This window comes from Panthera tigris, chromosome B4, assembly GCF_018350195.1.
Source record: "Panthera tigris isolate Pti1 chromosome B4, P.tigris_Pti1_mat1.1, whole genome shotgun sequence".
NCBI classification, from domain to species: domain Eukaryota; kingdom Metazoa; phylum Chordata; class Mammalia; order Carnivora; family Felidae; genus Panthera; species Panthera tigris.
The window spans coordinates 81,181,528-81,199,936 of record NC_056666.1 but is presented as its reverse complement, the minus strand read 5'-3'; the positions used below and the strand labels follow the sequence as shown (position 1 = coordinate 81,199,936).

Sequence of the window (18,409 nt, the reverse complement as noted above, 5' to 3'; positions counted from 1 at the left end):
TGACTACTGAATTTCATTCAATTTCATGTAAAATTTAGAGATATTTTATTTGAATAGAGTGGGATCAAAGCTAGATGGGAATAAACAGTGACTATTAGAGCATACTAATTAACATGTCATTTCTTCTATAAATTAGTAACTGATATATTAATACTCTGGCTCCCCAAGCCTTTATTTTATTTTATTTTATTTATTTTATTTTATTATTTTGTCAGTTTTGTGATAGATTTTTAAACATTAAAAAAATTATTCTGCCACCTCATTTTGCTTTCTTTTACAGTTTCAATCTATAGCCAAGAATGGATTTTCTCATGTAATTAGATATGACCCATATTGTAGGTGAACAAAACTATGATTTCCTCTTATATCTGACGTTTCTTCTTTATTTCAAAAGTGAATATTTAAATTTAAAATTTGCTTTATGTCTTTTCTTGAGGATTTGCTCATGACAAAATTTAAATGTATAACAACCAATCGTGGTTCCATCAGGCATTGCTGATCCATCTGTGGCTTGTTGCCACAATAACCAAGCATATGTCTGTTTTGTTTTGTGTTTTAACATGCATATTACACGTTGTTGGGTCACTCCTCTGACTCTTATGTTTCTCTGGTAGTATAAAATTTACACTCAGTGTCCACTGGATACATGATACAGAGAATATTTTAATGCACAATTTATTTGCTACATGTGAAGAAACGTTTGGCCCAATGATATACAGCTGGAAAAAAAAACATATTTTGGTCTGCTTAGTTAAGTATGGCAAACACTCTAATGCCTTGTTATCATTATCACTAAGTTCAAAATCAAATTTAAAATACTGGGGTGCCTGGGTGGCTCAGTCAGTTAAGCGTCTGACTTCTGATCAGGTCATGATCTCACAGTTTGTGAGTTTGAGCCCCGCATCGGGCTCTGTGTTGACAGCTCAGAGCCTGGAGCCTGCTTCTGATTCTGTGTCTCCCTCTCTCTCTGCCCCTCCCCCGCTTGTGCTCTCTCAAAAATAAACAAATATTAAAAAAATAAAATACTAAATATACTCTTCACACACCTGTCTTTACTCTCTTCCTTAGCTGTAGTGGCAGCATCATGCTGATTAAGAGCACACCTGCATGTAGCAAGATCTCTATCATTCAATATCTGCCTTTCCTGTCTATGTCTGTATGACCTTGGACAATTTTCCCAACTTCTCAGGCCTTCAGTTCTTTATAAAATTGAGATAATAAGAGTATCTACCATGGGGCACCTGGGCAGCCCAGTTGTTTAGGCAACCAACACTTGATTTCAGCTCAGGTCATGATTTCACAGTTCATAAGTTGGAGCCCTATGTTGGGCTCTGAGTTGACAGTGTGGAGTCTGCTTGGGATCCTCGCTCTCTCTTTCTGTCCCTCCACTGCTTGCTCTGTCTCTCAAAAATAAACAAATAACAACAAAAAAAAGAGTATCTACCATATACAGTTAAAGTGATTAGAAGATAATAAATTTATAATAAAGTCTGATGCATGGTATGAGCTTTATGTATATCAGCTGTTATTTTTTGTACTCCTGTATATAATTCATGTGACATGAACTCAAAACCACAAAATCCTAAGTGGGATTATGCTCTGTGTAACTCATCTTTCTCCACATTCCTTATCGTAAGAAGAATAGATTATATTTACTGAGGATTTACTGTGTGATAGGTCTTGTGATAAGCACTTTACGTTGATTATCTATCTACCCTCCACTCCCCACCTTTCTCCTTCTACACTATGTCTTTACTTCCCAGCCTCTAAAACTACCCAGGTTCAACTATTTATTTGTGATTTTCACTTGCAGCATCACTTCTACTGAGAAGTCTTCTAAACTCTGTGTTAATTGACCCTTATTTGTGCTCCCATAACACATAATTGTTACTTCCATGTTAGCACTTATGGTGAGAAAGTAAGTTTGTTGAAGTCAGGGACTGTTGCCTTTTTTTCCAGATTTTTAAAATGTTTGTTTATTTTTGAGAGAGACAGAGTGTGAGTTGGGGAGGGGCAGAGAGAAAGGGAGACATGGAATCTGAAGCAGGCTCCAGGCTCTGAGCTGTCAGCACAGAGCCTGATGCTGGAGTCAAACTCACTAACCACAAGATCATGCCCTGAGCTGAAGTTGGATGCTTAACCCACTGAGCCACTCAGGTACCCTGGCCTGGGGTTGTTGTCTTTTTAATGGGATAGCTATCAAAACTAACAATCCTAGATTTATAGTCAATGGTGAGACATTGTTGTATAAATACATATATATCTTATCATTTGGCTACATATTCAAAGCTATCTTCTGTCATATTTGGGTTTCATCTTGTAAATTTTATATGTCCTAGTATTTAACATTGAGGATTTTTTTTTTTGAATTGGAAGTTTTGTTTTTGTTTTTTTTTTTTTTTGATGAAGTCATGCATACCATGAAACTGTCATCTCTTTGTTTATGTTATTACCTTCCATGCTGGCCAAACTATTAACTGACATCTCTTCCTTGCTTTAGCTGTCAAACAGATAAATAGTTGTATTTTTCTTGGTATCTGTTTTGCTTTCTTGAAGAATCTGTCAATAAGATATTGAAACTGGAGGTCAAGGAATTTACATATTTGAATAATTTTCACAAACTTTTTATATTAAAATATATTATAAATGTTTTTACATTTCTATGATATAAATGCACTTAATTTAATTCTATTTAATTTCAATCTATTTTATTTGTGTAACTCCAAATTTTAAATACCTCTTCATTTTTGTAAGTTATTTCAAAAATTTACCTATATTTCAATAGCTTTATGAATGTACCACAAATTTTAAATAAATTTCCAACACTCTTATGTATCTCTTTGTTTTCTACAAAGGTTAAAATGTCTGTGAAAAGCAGCTTTTTTACCAAGGTATCATCTATAAACTTTGTATTAGTTTCCTTCAACTCACTCTGTGACTGTTTAATTATATCCATGCTAAAATTACTACATTGCATCAAACGCTTTTTTTTCAAGATTATTGACACTTTTATTTTATAAAAGCTGTGGTGCCATTGGGTCTTAATTCATACAGTTTACACCATGAAATATTCACCCCTTCAGCTTCCATTTAAGACTTTCATTCTTCTGCAGATAAAGATTTCTCCCCCTAAATTTTCGATTTATGTCTCTTTAGTGCATATTTTCATATTTTAAAACTGGAGTTTAAAAACTCTAATGTTTGCATTGGCTTCATAGTTCTATAGTTTTTCCTCAGCTATCAAAGTTTGTTTTACATGTATATATATATATACACACATATTGTTTTACATATACACACACATTTATATATATATATATATTAGTTTTGAGCTGGTATCTCCAGGATTTGAGTATTTCTTATAAAAATGAATAGAAAGCAATATGCTTTTCAATATCCTGGTAAAAATCAATCAACTTGTGTTGTGATTGACTGTCATTTGTTCCATAAAATATTTACTTTCTCCAGAGATTCGGGCAGAATCATCCTCACTGTATGTGCACTTTCCACAATTAAACCCCAAGGTTTACTATCCCTGTCATTGGAAAGAAGAGATGACATTGACTTTTTTTTGAAGAGATTTGATATTCCTAGGAACTGAAGGGACACACTATAATAACTACAATAAATAATTAAGTGAAAAGATACTCTTTTTAGCCTTCCTAATGTCCTTAACCCATTATTTCTCACTCCAACGACTCCTAAAGCTTTACATGGTAACATACTCTTCCTTGCACCCTCCAGGCGGTAGCCCTTGTTCCAAAGTATTTTTTCATTTATTCCATTCCTTAATGCTGTTTTTAAGAGTCAAGGTTTAAGAAAGTAGTTTTCATCTTTCAAAGACTTTTGTACTTCAAAAAAGTGCTAGGATAACTAACTTTGTCCATATTATTATATAAATTGTCATATCAGTGATTTTAATGTAGACATACAGTTTCTCTTTAAAGAGCAAAATGAGTGTGTGGCAGAGATAACTTCACCACATATTATCTTTATGTAAACTACAAAAAGCAGCATTAAAAATATATGTCAGAAAGATCTGTGGGTCTTTATATAATAATTCAAATATTACATCTGATTTTGGTAAACCACGTCATTTGCTTCTTAGAAAAGTGACATGCAGATTTATCAAAGATGAAAGTAAATTAAATGGCCATTGGGGCGCCTGGGTGGCTCAGTCGGTTAAGCGTCCGACTTCAGCTCGGGTCACAATCTCACAGTCCGTGGGTTCGAGCCCCGCGTCGGGCTCTGGGCTGATGGCTCGGAGCCTGGAGCCTGCTTCTGATTCTGTGTCTCCCTCTCTCTCTGCCCTTCCCCCCTTCATGCTCTGTCTTTCTCTGTCTCAAAAATAAATAAACGTTAAAAAAAAAAAATGGCCATTTTACTTACCCTCTGAGAGTTAATAATAGCTTCAGTTGGTTACTTAACAATGAGTCCTAAAGGCTACTTTGATGAAGAGGATCTATTAGAAAAGGTTTCTGTGGAATTTACTTGGTTCTCAGCTTATGACTATACTTACTCTGATGCTTTGGGAAGGCTTAGAACTCCTTGGGTTTTTTCATTTTCAACACACTGAGAAGATTTTCAGACCAAGAATTTTGGTCCCCTTTATGCCTAGGAAATATTGTCTAGCTCTCTCTTGGTTGAGAGTAAAATGTTAAAATATTTCCCCCACTTGCTTTGAAGTCATTGTTATTATGACTTCTCTGGAAAGGATAAGAGGCTTTTACAGTATTAAAATTTGTATTTGATTTATTTGCTAAACTTCAAGCTAAGTAGTACACAACTGAGTCCTTGGTGACCCACGATCAAACATCACTAATTAGCCTTTGTAATGAATTTGGGCAAAAATCCTAAAAGATGCAGCAGTGAGGGCAGGGTCCTCAGAGATACAAAGACAACAATAGCAACAGGCAAAGGTCAACATAACAACAGTAAAAAACCAGATAGTCAAGAAGTAGGCTTCTTTTCCTGAATTTCTGCCCTAAAATGTATAGAAAGATGAAGATCACAACTCTATCCCATTAATCAAATTTTCTCAATCATTAAAAAGGATAAAACAGGAAAATATTAGAAAACACAAAACAACTAATTCTTTTTCGTATTTTAAGGAACTATATATATATGAATATTCAAAAAATAAAAATACTGTTTCCATCTTCACGTTTTGGCACTTCTTTAGATGTGATCATATGTAGATTCATGTAAAGATAGTTTTCTTTTAATTAATGTAAAGATTTATTTTCTTTTCACAATAAACTTAATTGTTCATGTCATATATAGTTTTCACATCAAAATACTTTTTTAAAAAGTTTATTGTGAAAGGGAGAGAGAGAGCACGTGTGTCAGTGGGGGGAGGGGCAGAGAGAAAGGGAGAGAGAGAATCTCAAGCAGGCTAGATGCTCAGTGCAGAACTGGAGGTGGGGCTTGAGTTCATGAACAGTGAGATCATGACTTGAGCCAAAATCGAGTTGGACACTTAACAAGTTGAGCCCCCCAGGTGCCCCAGGATACGTATACTTTATTATCACAATAAACACCTGGTTTGCTCATTCGCTACTGCTTTTCATTTTTCATAGTATTTCCTTGTATTAATCCTGTGCACTTAAAAAAAAAAAAAACTTATAGTATATGCTCTAGTAATTTCTTGAGATGTGGATTGTAATGGTAAGTTTTCTTTCATCTAACAATAATACATGACATATCAAAATTTGTGCAATATGGGGTGCCTGGGTGGCTCAGTCGGTTAGGCGGCCAACTTCAGCTCAGGTCATGATCTCACGGTTTGTGGGTTTGAGCCCCGCAAGGGGCTCTGTGCTGACAGCTCAGAGCCTGGAGCCTGCTTCGGATTCTGTGTCTTCCTCTCTCTCTGCACCCCGCCCCCCCCCCCCCCCACTGCTTATACTCTGTCTCTGTCTCTCAAAAATGAATAAACGTTAAAAAAATTAAAAAAAATTTTGTGCAATATAGCAAGAGCATTGTTTAGAGGGAAATTTGATTTTAAATATATAATTTAGAAAATTTAATATATTGAAAAACCAGTGACCTAAGCATTCATTTTAAGAGACCCCAAGAAGAACAAACTAAAACAAAATAAACAGAAGGGAAACATAATAATAGTTTAGATCAGTTATATAGAGAATAAATATAAGACAAACACAACTACAAAATGGTTTTTTTAAAAAAGATAAACTTCTTGTAGGTATAGTCAAGAAGGGAAAGAGAAAAAAATGGAAATTATCCAAAGTGACAGTGAAAAACAGGAACATCAATAAGATGTAACAATTATTAAAAGAATAATTAAGTACATCATAAAGAACATTTGGCCAATAAAATAGTTTACATAAAATAAACCTATTAATTTCTGTTAAAACAACTGAAAACATGAGACAGGAAAAAAATATAAATATTCCAATATAAGGCAAAATTATTGAATCCATAATTAGTAATATTCTCACAAAGAAAATTCAGGGGCAAATGGCTTCAGTAGTAAGTTATTCCAAAAAATTAAAGAAAAAATTATACTGATTTTCTATAAACCAATACAGAGAAAAGTAAGAGGAAGGATAATGCTCAACTTGGTTATGGGGGCATTATAACTTTCATGCCAAAATTGGAAGGGATTTTGCAAGAAGTTAAATTACAGGTTGATTTTATTTCATAATAATCATAAAAATCCTTAAATATAAATTATCAAGTTAAATAGAGTATTATACAGAAAAGGATACATATAACCATAATGTGAGGTTTGTTACAGAAATTTTAGGTTGGTTTAACCATTGAAAATAAATATAATCTACCACATTAGTGGAATAAAAGGGAAAAATAAGGTCCTCTCAATACAGGAAAAACATTTGATAAACTGCAGTTCTCATTCATTATTAAGTATTCTCAGCAAAGTAGGAACGGAAACAAAATTTGTTTGATGAAGGGGATCTAGAAAACATGTTATTTATTTTTTTATTGAAGTATAATTGACATACAATATCCTGTTATTTTTAGATATATATCATAGTGATTCAATATTCTTACACATATAAAATGATACCCATGATAAGTCTAGCGACCATGCAAATTTATTACAATATTATTGGCTATATTCCCTATGCTGTACATTACATTCCCATGACTTATTTTATTACTGGAAATTTGTACCTCTTAATTTCCTTCACCCATTTCACCTGTCACCCAACCCCCCACCACCATAGTAAACAATAGTTTCCTATATCTGTTAGTCTGTTTTGGTTTTTTGTTCATTTATTTTGTTTTTTATTTGTTTATTATTTTTATTTTACAGAGAGAAAGAGCACATGAGTGGGGGAGAGGGGCAGAGGGAGAGAGAGAAAGAGAATCCCAAGAAGGCTCCATGTTCAGTGAGGAGCCCAATGTAGGGCTTGATCCCCTCTCTGCAAGATCATGACCCAAGCCAAAACAAGAGTTAGATGCTTAACCGATCGAGCCACCCAGGCACCCCCATTTATTTTGTTTTTTAGATTTCACATATAAGTGAAATCATACAGTATTTGTCTTCCTCTGTCTTTCTTATTTCCTGTTTTATAATACCCTCTAGGTCCGTCTATGTTGTCACAAATGGCAAGATTTCATTCTTTTTCATGGCTGGCTAATATTCCATTATAGATATTATTTATAATATATATAGTATATATTAAGTGAATATGTGTATATAATAATTGTATAGATGAACACTTAGCTTGCTTCCATGTCTTGGCTGTTGTAAACAATGCTGCAGTAAACATAGGGGTGCAGTATTTGTTTCTTTAAATTGGTGTTTTTGTTTTCTTCAGATAAATAACCAGAAGGAAAATTGCTGAATCATGTAGTAGTTGTATTTTTAATATTTTGAGGAACCTGCATACTGTTTTCGAAAGCAGCCAGACCAATTTACATTTCCACCAACAGTGTACAAGAATTCCCTTTTCTCTACATTCTCACAAACAGTTGTTACTTTTTGTCTTTTTGATAATGATAGGCAACCTGAGTGGTATGAGGTAATAATCTCATGTGGTTTTGGTTTGCATTTCCCTGATAATTGGTGAAGTAGAGCATGTGTCTTTGGCAATCTGTATGTCTTTGGAAAAATGTCTATTCAAGTTCTCTGTCCATTTTTTGACAGGGTTATTTTTTTTTTGATATTAAGTTGTGTAAGTTTTTTATATATTTTAGATATTACCCCCTTATCAGATGTATGGTTTGCAAATATTTTCTCCCATTCAGTAGGTTGCCTTTTTGTTTTGTTGATGGTTTCCCTCACCATGCAGAAGCTTTTTAGTTTGATGTAATCCCATTTGTTTATTTCAGTTTTTGTTGCTATTGCCTGAGAAGACTGGTCTCCCCCCCAGAAATGTTGCTGAGACCAATATCAGGAGTTTTCCTCTAGGAGTTGTATGATTTTATATCTTACATTTAAGTCTTAAATCCATTTTGCATTTAGTTTTGGAATTGGTGTAAGATAGTGGTCAAGTTTCTTTTTTCTTTTTCTTTTTTTTTTTTGGCACATGCTCTCTAGTTTTCCCAACACCATTTAATGAAGACTATCTTTTCCCTAGTATATTTTTGCCTCTTTGTCATAGATTGATTAACCATGTGTGTGGGTTTATTTCTGGGCTTTCTATTGTATTCCATTGATCTTTGTGTCTGTTTGCATGCCAGTACCACCTTATTTTGATTATTAGAACTTTGTAATGTAGTTTGAAATCAGGGCGTTTGATACCTCCAGCTTTGTTCTTTCTTTCTTCCTTTTTTTTTTGTCAAGATTGCTTTGGCTACTTGGGGGCTTTTGTGGTTCCATACAAATTTTAGGATTCTTGGTTCTAGTTCTGAAAAATGCCATTGGTATTTTAATGGGTATTACATCTAATCTGTAGATTGCTTTGGGTAGTATGGACATTTTAACAATATTAAGTTTTCCAATCTATGAGCATGATATAGTTTTCCATTTATTTGTGTCATCTTCACTTTCTTCCATCAGAGTTTTTTATAGTTTTCAGAGTACAGATCTTTCACCTCCTTGCTTAAATTTATTCCTACATGTATTATTTTGAATATTGAAAACTTTTCTGTTTAGTTGATGAATATGACAGGATGTCCACTCTATTGCTATTTATCATTGTATTAGGGAGCCTAGACAGGCAATAAAGAAAAATAAATATAGTAACTTGTCATTATTTGCCTATGATTTGATTATGTGTTGACATATTTAAAAGACCTTAAAGGTAAATTTGTGAAGGTTGCTAGACAAAAATCAATATTCAAAAACAATAGTTATCTCTAATACTAGCAACAATTAGAAAATAAAAATTTTAAAAACTCATGTAAAATAACCACATATTATCAAACGCTGAGGAATGAATCTATCAAAATACCAGTAATATTTCCTTTTTAAAAAATTTAGCCTTTGGTTATTTTTTTTTTAAGTAAATTTATTTTTGAGAGAGGGAGAAAACACGAGTGGAGAAGGGCAGGGAGAGAGGAGAGACAGAGAATCCCAAGAGGCGCCACACTGTTAGTGTGAGCCCCATGTGGGGCTTGACCCCAGGAACTGTTGGATCATGACCTGAGCTGAAGTCAGATGCTCAACTGACTGAGCCATCCAAGCACCCCAGAAATGCCAATAATATTTCTGTCAATGATGTGTAAAGCCTCTATACACTTAAAACCGAAGTATTTTTGAAAGTAATTAAATATACAATTGGGACTGGCCTATACCATGTTTTAATGTATTAGAATTCTCAATGTTATAAAGATATTAATTTCCCCCAAATTGACCTACCGGTTCAAAGCAATCTTAAAATCACTGAAGAGAATTTTTTAATTGTAGAAATTGCCAAGGTTTGTAAAGTTTTATGAGAAACAAAGGGTTGATAAGAGCAAGGTAAACTTGAGGAAGTAGAAGACAGTTTGAATTACACTACTCAATATGAAAACTTATTATAAAGCTACTATACACAGATTATTATATTATTGATTCAGAGATAAGCATATCAATGGAGTTAAAAATGATGAAACCTGAAAAAGATTCACTCACATAACGATTGATTATGACAAAATTGTCACTGAATGCAAGGAGAAAAGGGCAATTTTTTCAAGAAATAATTGTTATTTAATATTCTTATGGAAAAAAATAGTTTCCTATCTCAAACCATTGAAAAAAACCAATTTCAGATAGGCCATTAACCTTAATTTGTAAAAACTGTGAGAGAAATTTACGGAACATAGTTACCTATTTTCTTGAAAATACCTTTTTGCTGAAAGTGTTTCTCTGGTGAGGCTTCCTTGAATCAAAAACAGAATTTTGGGTCTAATTAACAGAATTTAAATTCTGAGTCCACTACGAACCAGCACTGCTTAAATATCTGAAGCATTCCAGTTGAAATGTGATGTGAGCCACATATTGAATTCAGAATTTTCTAGTAGCCATATTATAAATAAATTAATGGTATATTTTTATGTAATCAAGTATATCAAAATATTGTTTCAATGTGTCATCAATACAAATTTATTTTTGATCTGTATCACAATCAAGTGCCTTGAAATGTCATTATAATTTTGTTTTATACTTGCTTATTTCTCAAGTTGTAAATGAAGGAGTTCAGGAAGTAGTTCCGAATACAGGAAGCAATGAGAACTATCACGCCCTGATTAATGGCCACTGTTTCCGTGCTTATTGTTTAATATAGATGAAGGTACTGGTTTCATAGGTTTCCTTTGAGTTGTAGTCATTTCTGTGCCTAGTTTAGATACATTTCATGTTATTTACCTGTTTTCACAATCTTCCTAATCATTTTAGTATCTCAAGATCCAATGTATATATTTATAGATAAAGGTATAGAAACAAATACAGAGGCAGATATATAACCATTTTCCCTACAAATTTACTTGTCTTTTAAGAACTGTTAGCACTTTTAGTTCAAATTAACCTGTTAGTCTGTGATTGCTTTCAGGATTCAAAATTGTAGGAGCCTACATGTTATAATTCAGCTTCTGCATTAAGATACAAACATTTGTCATAGCTTCCTTTTTTTTTTTCGCCTAAAGATATTTTTGTTGTTGTCTGTAATTGTGACAGGTGAAATAAAATGGAGTAATTTATGTTAAGGCATTTTAAAATGAATCTGAAAGGCCATTAAGCAGGTGGGCTATGTGCATATCCTCACCAGGTAGAACCAGGAACTTCTGAGCAGGGCCAAACCCTAAATACTTCAAGGACTCTGCAAAAACATTTGTAACTTGCTATAGTAATGGATTTTTACTTAGTGATGGCCTTAGCAATCAGTTATGTTTAGCCAAGATTAGTTTTCCGCTGCCAACACCAATCAAAATTTTTGAAGACAATTTTTACAAGCCTTCCCTTTTTGGTTTTAAAACCCCCTGACTTTTGATGCCTAGCGGGATATTACTTGGGTTGCTGCCCAAATCTGTGTACTTGAATTGCAAATTTTTGATCCCAAATACACCCTTTGGCTTGACTATTGCCTCCTGTCAATTTTAGGTTGACAGTGATGTGAATAGTTTATTTAATGCACTGGTCACATATCCGTTCTAAAATGTAAGGCATTAGGGGCAAGAAATTTTCAGGTTTTCTATTCTATCTCCAGGGCTGAAATGGTGTCTGGCATCAAAAATACTCTTGAAAGCTAGAACTGGAAAAGGCAATAAGCACAAGTACTCTCTCCAAAATATGCAATGAACTTGTTGGTTCTGCTTATTTTGTCTTATTTTGTTTGCAGTTTTGTAAAGTCTTGTTAAGATGTGAGGTCTGTCTTTTGTTTCTTAGAAATGTATTATAGTTTCTTTTTAAAAGAGCTTCCTAAAATAGTTTCCTTGCCAAGAGAGGTATGACTTAAAACTCTAAAGGAGTATACTTTTTATGAAAACATGATTTCTCTACATTAGCAAATTCCATTACTTCTTTGAGAATAATGCAATTCTCTTGATTGAGTCTTTGAGAGCTTGTTTTACTTGCTTGTTTCTCAAGGTGTAAATGAAGGGGTTCAGCATAGGAGCAATGGATGTAATGAGGACTACCACACCCTTGTTACTAGCCACTAATTCCTTTGCTGAAGGCTTAACATAGATGAAAATGCAACTTCCATAGGTGATGGAGACCACAATCATGTGGGAAGAACATGTAGAAAATGCCTTTTTTCTTTGGTGGGCAGAAGAGAATTGTAGAATGGCCTTGATGATGTATATGTAAGATAGAACTACACATATAAGGGTCATAATAAAGGTCAACACAGCACAGACTATGACCATCTGCTCTATGAGCCATGTTTCTGAGCATGATATCTTTAGGAGGGGGGATACATCACAGAAAAAATGGTCAATAACATTAGAGTCACAGAATTCCAGATTTAGGCCCAGGCTGAGCGGTGGGATTATGACCAAGAAGCCAGTTGTCCAGCACCAAACGATGAGTCTTCTACAGACCCTGTTGTTCATGATGGTCACATAATGCAGGGGTTTGCAGATGGCCACATACCGATCATAGGACATGGTGGCAAGGAGAAAAAATTCTGTTACACCAAAAAGATCAGTAAAAAACATTTGAGTGACACAGTTGTCATATGTGATTGTCTTGTCTCCTGTTGATAAGTTGTACAAATATCTGGGAATACAAGCAGAGGTAAATGAGATTTCTAAGAAGGAGAAATTTTGTAGGAAAAAGTACATAGCATTTTTAAGGTGAGAATCTATGAAAGTAAGGGAGATGATTATCAGGTTCCCAGTTATACTCAACATGTAGGTGAGAAATAGAAAGATGAAAATCATAATCTTCAGTTGTGGATCATCAGTTAGTCCCAGTAGGATAAAAGTTGTTACTGTGTGGTTTCTCATCATTGACTTCTGACTTCAATCTGCATTTAGAATTCAGATATATTCGATATGCACAGAGTGGTAATTAATGGAAGAAAAAACTATGCAAACAAACACATGCACTTAAAAAAAGTTTTATATACAAATGTTATCAATACATTGGTATCCTAAGTTCCACAATTGTGTATTTTTGGTAATTTCACGGGAGATTTAAAAAAATCAGAAAAGTCGATATTACACTCCAAAATATTGTGGGTGCTTCCTTATCATTACATTTTATTCACAATTTATATCTTATTTTAGTTAGACCTAGGATTTGATTTTCCCTACAGGTAGATTTGACTGCTAATGCTTTGTGAGATCAATTTGTCCCTGCTCACAGACTGATTCCTAAACCTAAATCTTAAACTTTCATTACCACCATCATGCATTTCTTCCAAGTTTGATCCTTGTGATAAAGAACAAATATATCACAAATAGTTTGGGACTCACTCTGTATAGGTTCTCCACATCCACTACCAGATATGTTGAGCTCCAGTATTATAATTTAAAAAATACATGTTTTCTTTAAACAAGTTCTTCCTTACTGATTTTCCTGACTCTCATGATTTTCTGTGTAAAATCACACTCATTTTCCACTGTGGTACAGAAGACAGGAAGTGTTTTGATAACAAATATATTGTATAGAATGATAATATGTAGGTGTTGGGTGTAAAATATATAGGCATGTAAAAATCCTTACAATTTTTCTCAGTTTTCAAACTGTTTAATTAAGGTTGGAGCACATTCCGAAAAACTGTTTCTAATATTACTAACTACAAAAAAATTGAGATTAAACTATTAAACATATTCTTCAAGCATGGCTTGCTTTCACTGTGACTCAGTTTTATCATCTACAGAATGGAAATAATATTTTCCTTCATGTATACATACTAAGTTAAATGTTAGTATATAAGGTACTTAAAAAGTACATGGCTAATACTGAGTAATAAATGTATTTTAACTATTTTAATGACCTTGTCCAGAATGATTTTCCAGTCATCAATATACTGTAGTCCTGTTTTGTCTTCATGAATCTAATGAAATAATTTATGCCAAAAATTATCACTTTTTTTTGTTTTTAAAGTTTAGCAAATTTCTAAGTAGAATGTGTACTTTCAACCACACAATATTCACAGCATTCTCTCATGACTTAATATCGCCTACATGTTTACCTGTCATCTTTTTGCTTTCTAATTTCTATTTCTTTTTTCACTGGTCTCTCTTACGTTGAAATAGTTCTTAATACTTCTTAACACACATACTCTGAGTATTTTCTTGAACTCCTTATCTCTAAAAATGATTGCTCTTTAGTCACATAACCAAATGCACTCCAGACATAAAAAGTCTAAAATGAAACTCTCACATTCTCATCCTATTTCTCCCCGTGTTTTTTTTTTTTTTATAATATAACTTGTATATTACATTTATTGAGCCTTTACTATATGCTATATACTGAAACACTTTACATGGATTATCTATCTGGAGTAATCTTCCCTCCAGTGATCTGTATTTCCCCATTCCATCTCAGTCTCCAGTCTCCAGTCTCCAGTTTTGCTGGGAATGCACATATTTAGCCATTGGTTTTTAATTTTGAGTTCTCAGAATTTGTGCTCACTTCCATCATGGCATTCAAATTATGCAACTCTTAGGTGACCTCTTATTTATTGTTGCTTAAACTAATGCTATCAATGACTATACACTATCCAAGATTAAATACTCTAAAAATGATGTTCAAAACCCATATTAGAACTTCCACTGCTGAATTTTATACAGTCAGGAAATTCATTTACCAGAGGTGAATGTGACCCAAGTCTCAAAAAAAAATTGAACTGAAATGGCAGAATTATAATACTTACACTCTGGAAGTTAATCATAGCTTCTTTCTATTAAGTTGTTTAACTGCAACTGTTCAGTTGAACAGTTGAAACGAATATAATGTTGAAAACCAGCAAGAAACTTCTGGTCACTACTGGTTGAATCTAATCTGGCCACTCCTGCAGTAATAGTGCTTGGGAATATACATAATTTCCTTGAGTTTTTATCTTCAAACAACTGTATCAGTTCCCTCACAATAGCTATAGTGCCATCACAAGCCTAGAAAATAGTTTTTTATTTTTATTTGTCTTTTTTAGCTTTTAATCATTGAGAAGAAAAGCAGGTATAAGGGCACTCCTAGTAGCCTTGGAAGAGTTGATGTTCTGAACTATTTTGCTGAGAGAGAATTTTCAAATTTCAAGCTTGATATTTATTTGCCAAATCTGCAACAAAATTAATAAACGGAGTCCTTGGTGACCCAGATTCAAAAATCACTAATGAATCATCTGTGTAATCATCTTGTATCATCTGACCTTAGGGTAAAAAAAACAAACAAACATACCTAACACAGTAGTAGTAGGAACGTGGCCTTTGGAGACAGGAAAAGCAATAGAATCATTTAGGACACTGGTAGGACAACACTAACTCTTAACCTAGTCCAGTTTCTTTTTACAAATTCTTATCATGTAAGGAAGTTAAGAGATGATAGATCTCCCTGTCTGCTTTTCTGAATAGTTATAAGATGAACAAATCATATATTAAAACATTTGATTAACTATGTAACAATAAAAAAAATCACGGTGAAAAAGATAAAGACAAATTAGAGGTAGCAAAAGTTAATATTTTGGAAAATATCCTTCCATATTTTCTTTCCTATAAATATATCCATGTTTGTCACGTGTAATAATTGCAAATGCACAAACATTAAAAATACCTGTGTTGGGATATATAGATTGTCTCAGCTATTTTATTCTTAGAAATGTGGGAACCTAGGTGTATCTCAATAATTATTGATATGCATCATTTTTTTAAGTTTATTTTTGAGAGAGAGAGAGCAAGCGGGGGAGGGTCAGAGAGAGAAAGAGAATCCCAAGCATGCTCCGCACTGTCAGCATGGAGCCCGATGTGGAGCTCGAACTCACAAACTGTGGAATCATGACCTGAGCTGAAACTGAGAGTCCAATGCTTAACTGACTGAGCCACCCAGGTGTCCAGTGATATGCATCATTTAAAATCTATTTACTATTAGTCCACTGTTTTAATAACATGAAAGTTTCAACCAACTTTTATCACTATTGTAAACATATGCTGCTTCTAAAGTTTCACCATTGTAAAATATCACTGTATGGATACTTATGCTGTTTCCAATTACCTTAAATTGTTTTGGCTTCTTTTATATTTTTGCAATCATAAAAAATTTTACAATGATAAAAAATTGTGAAAATATTTTGTACATTATCAGATAATTGATAGAATTGAAAAATTTTCATAATATTGATATATTTCTAACAGCATTTTAATTTTATTAATATTATTATAAGTAATAATATTTTCTTTAAATTAGGCATATGAGTGTCTTCGTGCATATACCTGAGTCATGAAGGTACATCTTATTTTCTTTTAAATAATTATTACCTTCATTCATTTTTTTTACTTTAATTTTTATTTTTTAAAATTTACATCCAAATTAGTTAGTATATAGTGAAGCAATGATTTCAGTAGATTCCTTAATGCCCCTTACCCATTTAGCCCATCCCTCCTCCCACAACCCCTCCAGCAACCCTCAGTTTGTTCTCCATATTTATGAGTCTCTTCTGTTTTGTCCCCTTCCCTGTTTTTATATTATTTTTGTTTCCCTTTCCTTATGTTCATCTGTTTTGTCTCTTAAAGTCCTCATATGGGTTAAGTCGTATGATTTTAGTCTTTCTCTGACTAATTTCACATAGCATAATACCCTCAAGTTGCATCCATGTAGTTGCAAATGGCAATATTTCATTCTTTTTGATTGCCGAGTAATACTCCATTGTATATATATACCGTGTCTTTATCCATTCATCCATCGATGGACATTTGGGCTCTTTCCAAACTTTGGCTATTGTTGATAGTGCTGCTATAAACATGGGGGTGCATGTGTCCCTTCGAAACAGTACACCTGTATCCTGTGGATAAATGCCTAGTAGTGCAATTGCTGGGTCATAGGGTAGTTCTATTTTTAGTTTTTTGAGGAACCTCCATACTGTTTTCCAGAGTGGCTGCACCAGATTGCATTGCCACCAACAATGCAAAAGAGATCCTCTTTCTCTGCATCCTCACCAACATCTGTTGTTGCCTGAGTTGTTAATGTTAGCCATTCTGACAGATGTAAGGTGGTAGCTCATTGTGGTTTTGATTTGTATTTCCCTGTTGATGAGTGATGTTGAGCATTTTTTTCATGTGTTGGTTGGCCATCTGGATGTCTTCTTTGGAGAAGTGTCTAGTCATGTCTTTTGCCCATTTCTTCACTGGATTAATTTGTTTTTTGGGTGTTGAGTTTGATAAGTTCTTCGTAGATTTTGGATACTAACCCTTTATCTGATATGTCATTTGCAAATATCTTCTCCCATTCTGTTGGTTGCCTTTGAGTTTTGCTGATTGTTTCCTTTGCTGTGCAGAAGCTTTTTATTTTGATGAGGTCCCAATACATTTTTGCTTTTGTTTCCCTTGCCTCCGGAGATGTATTGAGTAGGAAATTGCTGCGGGCAAGATCAAAGAGGTTTTTGCCTGCTTTCTCCCCGAGGATTTTGATGGCTTCCTGTCTTACATTGAGGTCCTTCATCCACTTTGAGTTTCTTTTTGTGTATGGTGTAAGAAAGTGGTCCTGGTTCATTCTTCAGGTTGCTGTCCAGTTTTCCCAGCACCACTTGCTGAAGAGACTGTCTTTATTGCATTGGATATTCTTTCCTGCTTTGTCAAAGATTAGTTGCCCATATGTTTGTGGGTCCATTTCTGGGTTCTCTATTCCATTGATCTGAGTGTCTGGTTTTGTAACAGTACCATACTGTCTTGATGATTACAGCTTTGTAGTATAGCTTGAAGTCTGGGATTGTGATGCCTCCTGCTTTGGTTTTCTTCTTCAACATTGCTTTGGCTATTCGGGGTCTTTTCTAGTTCCATACAAATTTTAGGATTATTTGTTGTAGCTCTGTGAAGAATGCTGGTGTTACTTTGATAGGGATTGCGTTGAATATGTAGATTGCTTTGGGTAGTATTGACATTTTAACAATATTTATTCTTCCTATCCAGGAGCATGGAATCTTTTTCCATTTCTTTGTGTCGTCTTCAATTTCTTTCATCAGCTTTCTACAGTTTTCAGTGTATAGATTTTTCACCTCTTTGGTTAGATTTATTCCTAGGTATTTTATGGGTTTTGGTGCAACTGTAAATGGGATCGATTCCTTGATTTCTCTTTCTGTTGCTTCATTGTTGGTGTAAAGGAATGCAACCGATTTCTGTGCATTGATTTTATATCCTGCAACTTTGCTGAATTCATGAATCAGTTCTAGCAGTTTTTTGGCGGAATCTTTTGGGTTTTCCATATAGAGTATCATGTCATCTGCAAAGAGTGAAAGCTTGACCTCCTCTTGGCTGATTTGGATGCCTTTTATTTCTTTGTGTTGTCTGATTGCAGAGGCTAAGACTTCCAATACTATGTTGAATAACAGTGGTGAGAGTGGAC

The 18,409-nt window shown here is 34.0% G+C and overlaps 1 protein-coding gene across 1 annotated transcript; it reads right to left on the bottom strand.

Moving 5' to 3' along the window:
• Nucleotides 1–11,922: 11,922 nt before the first annotated feature.
• On the bottom strand, nucleotides 11,923–12,861 carry LOC102952712 (olfactory receptor 6C2-like). The gene has a single exon (XM_007081449.1). It carries the CDS (start codon nucleotides 12,859–12,861, stop codon nucleotides 11,923–11,925), a length of 939 nt encoding a protein of 312 aa, XP_007081511.1.
• Between the last annotated feature and the right edge of the window lie 5,548 nt (nucleotides 12,862–18,409).

Bases quoted from the DNA above. Each gene is read 5' to 3' on its own strand.
- LOC102952712 (XM_007081449.1), bottom strand. From the start codon at position 12,861: ATGATGAGAAACCACACAGTAACAACTTTTATCCTACTGGGACTAACT.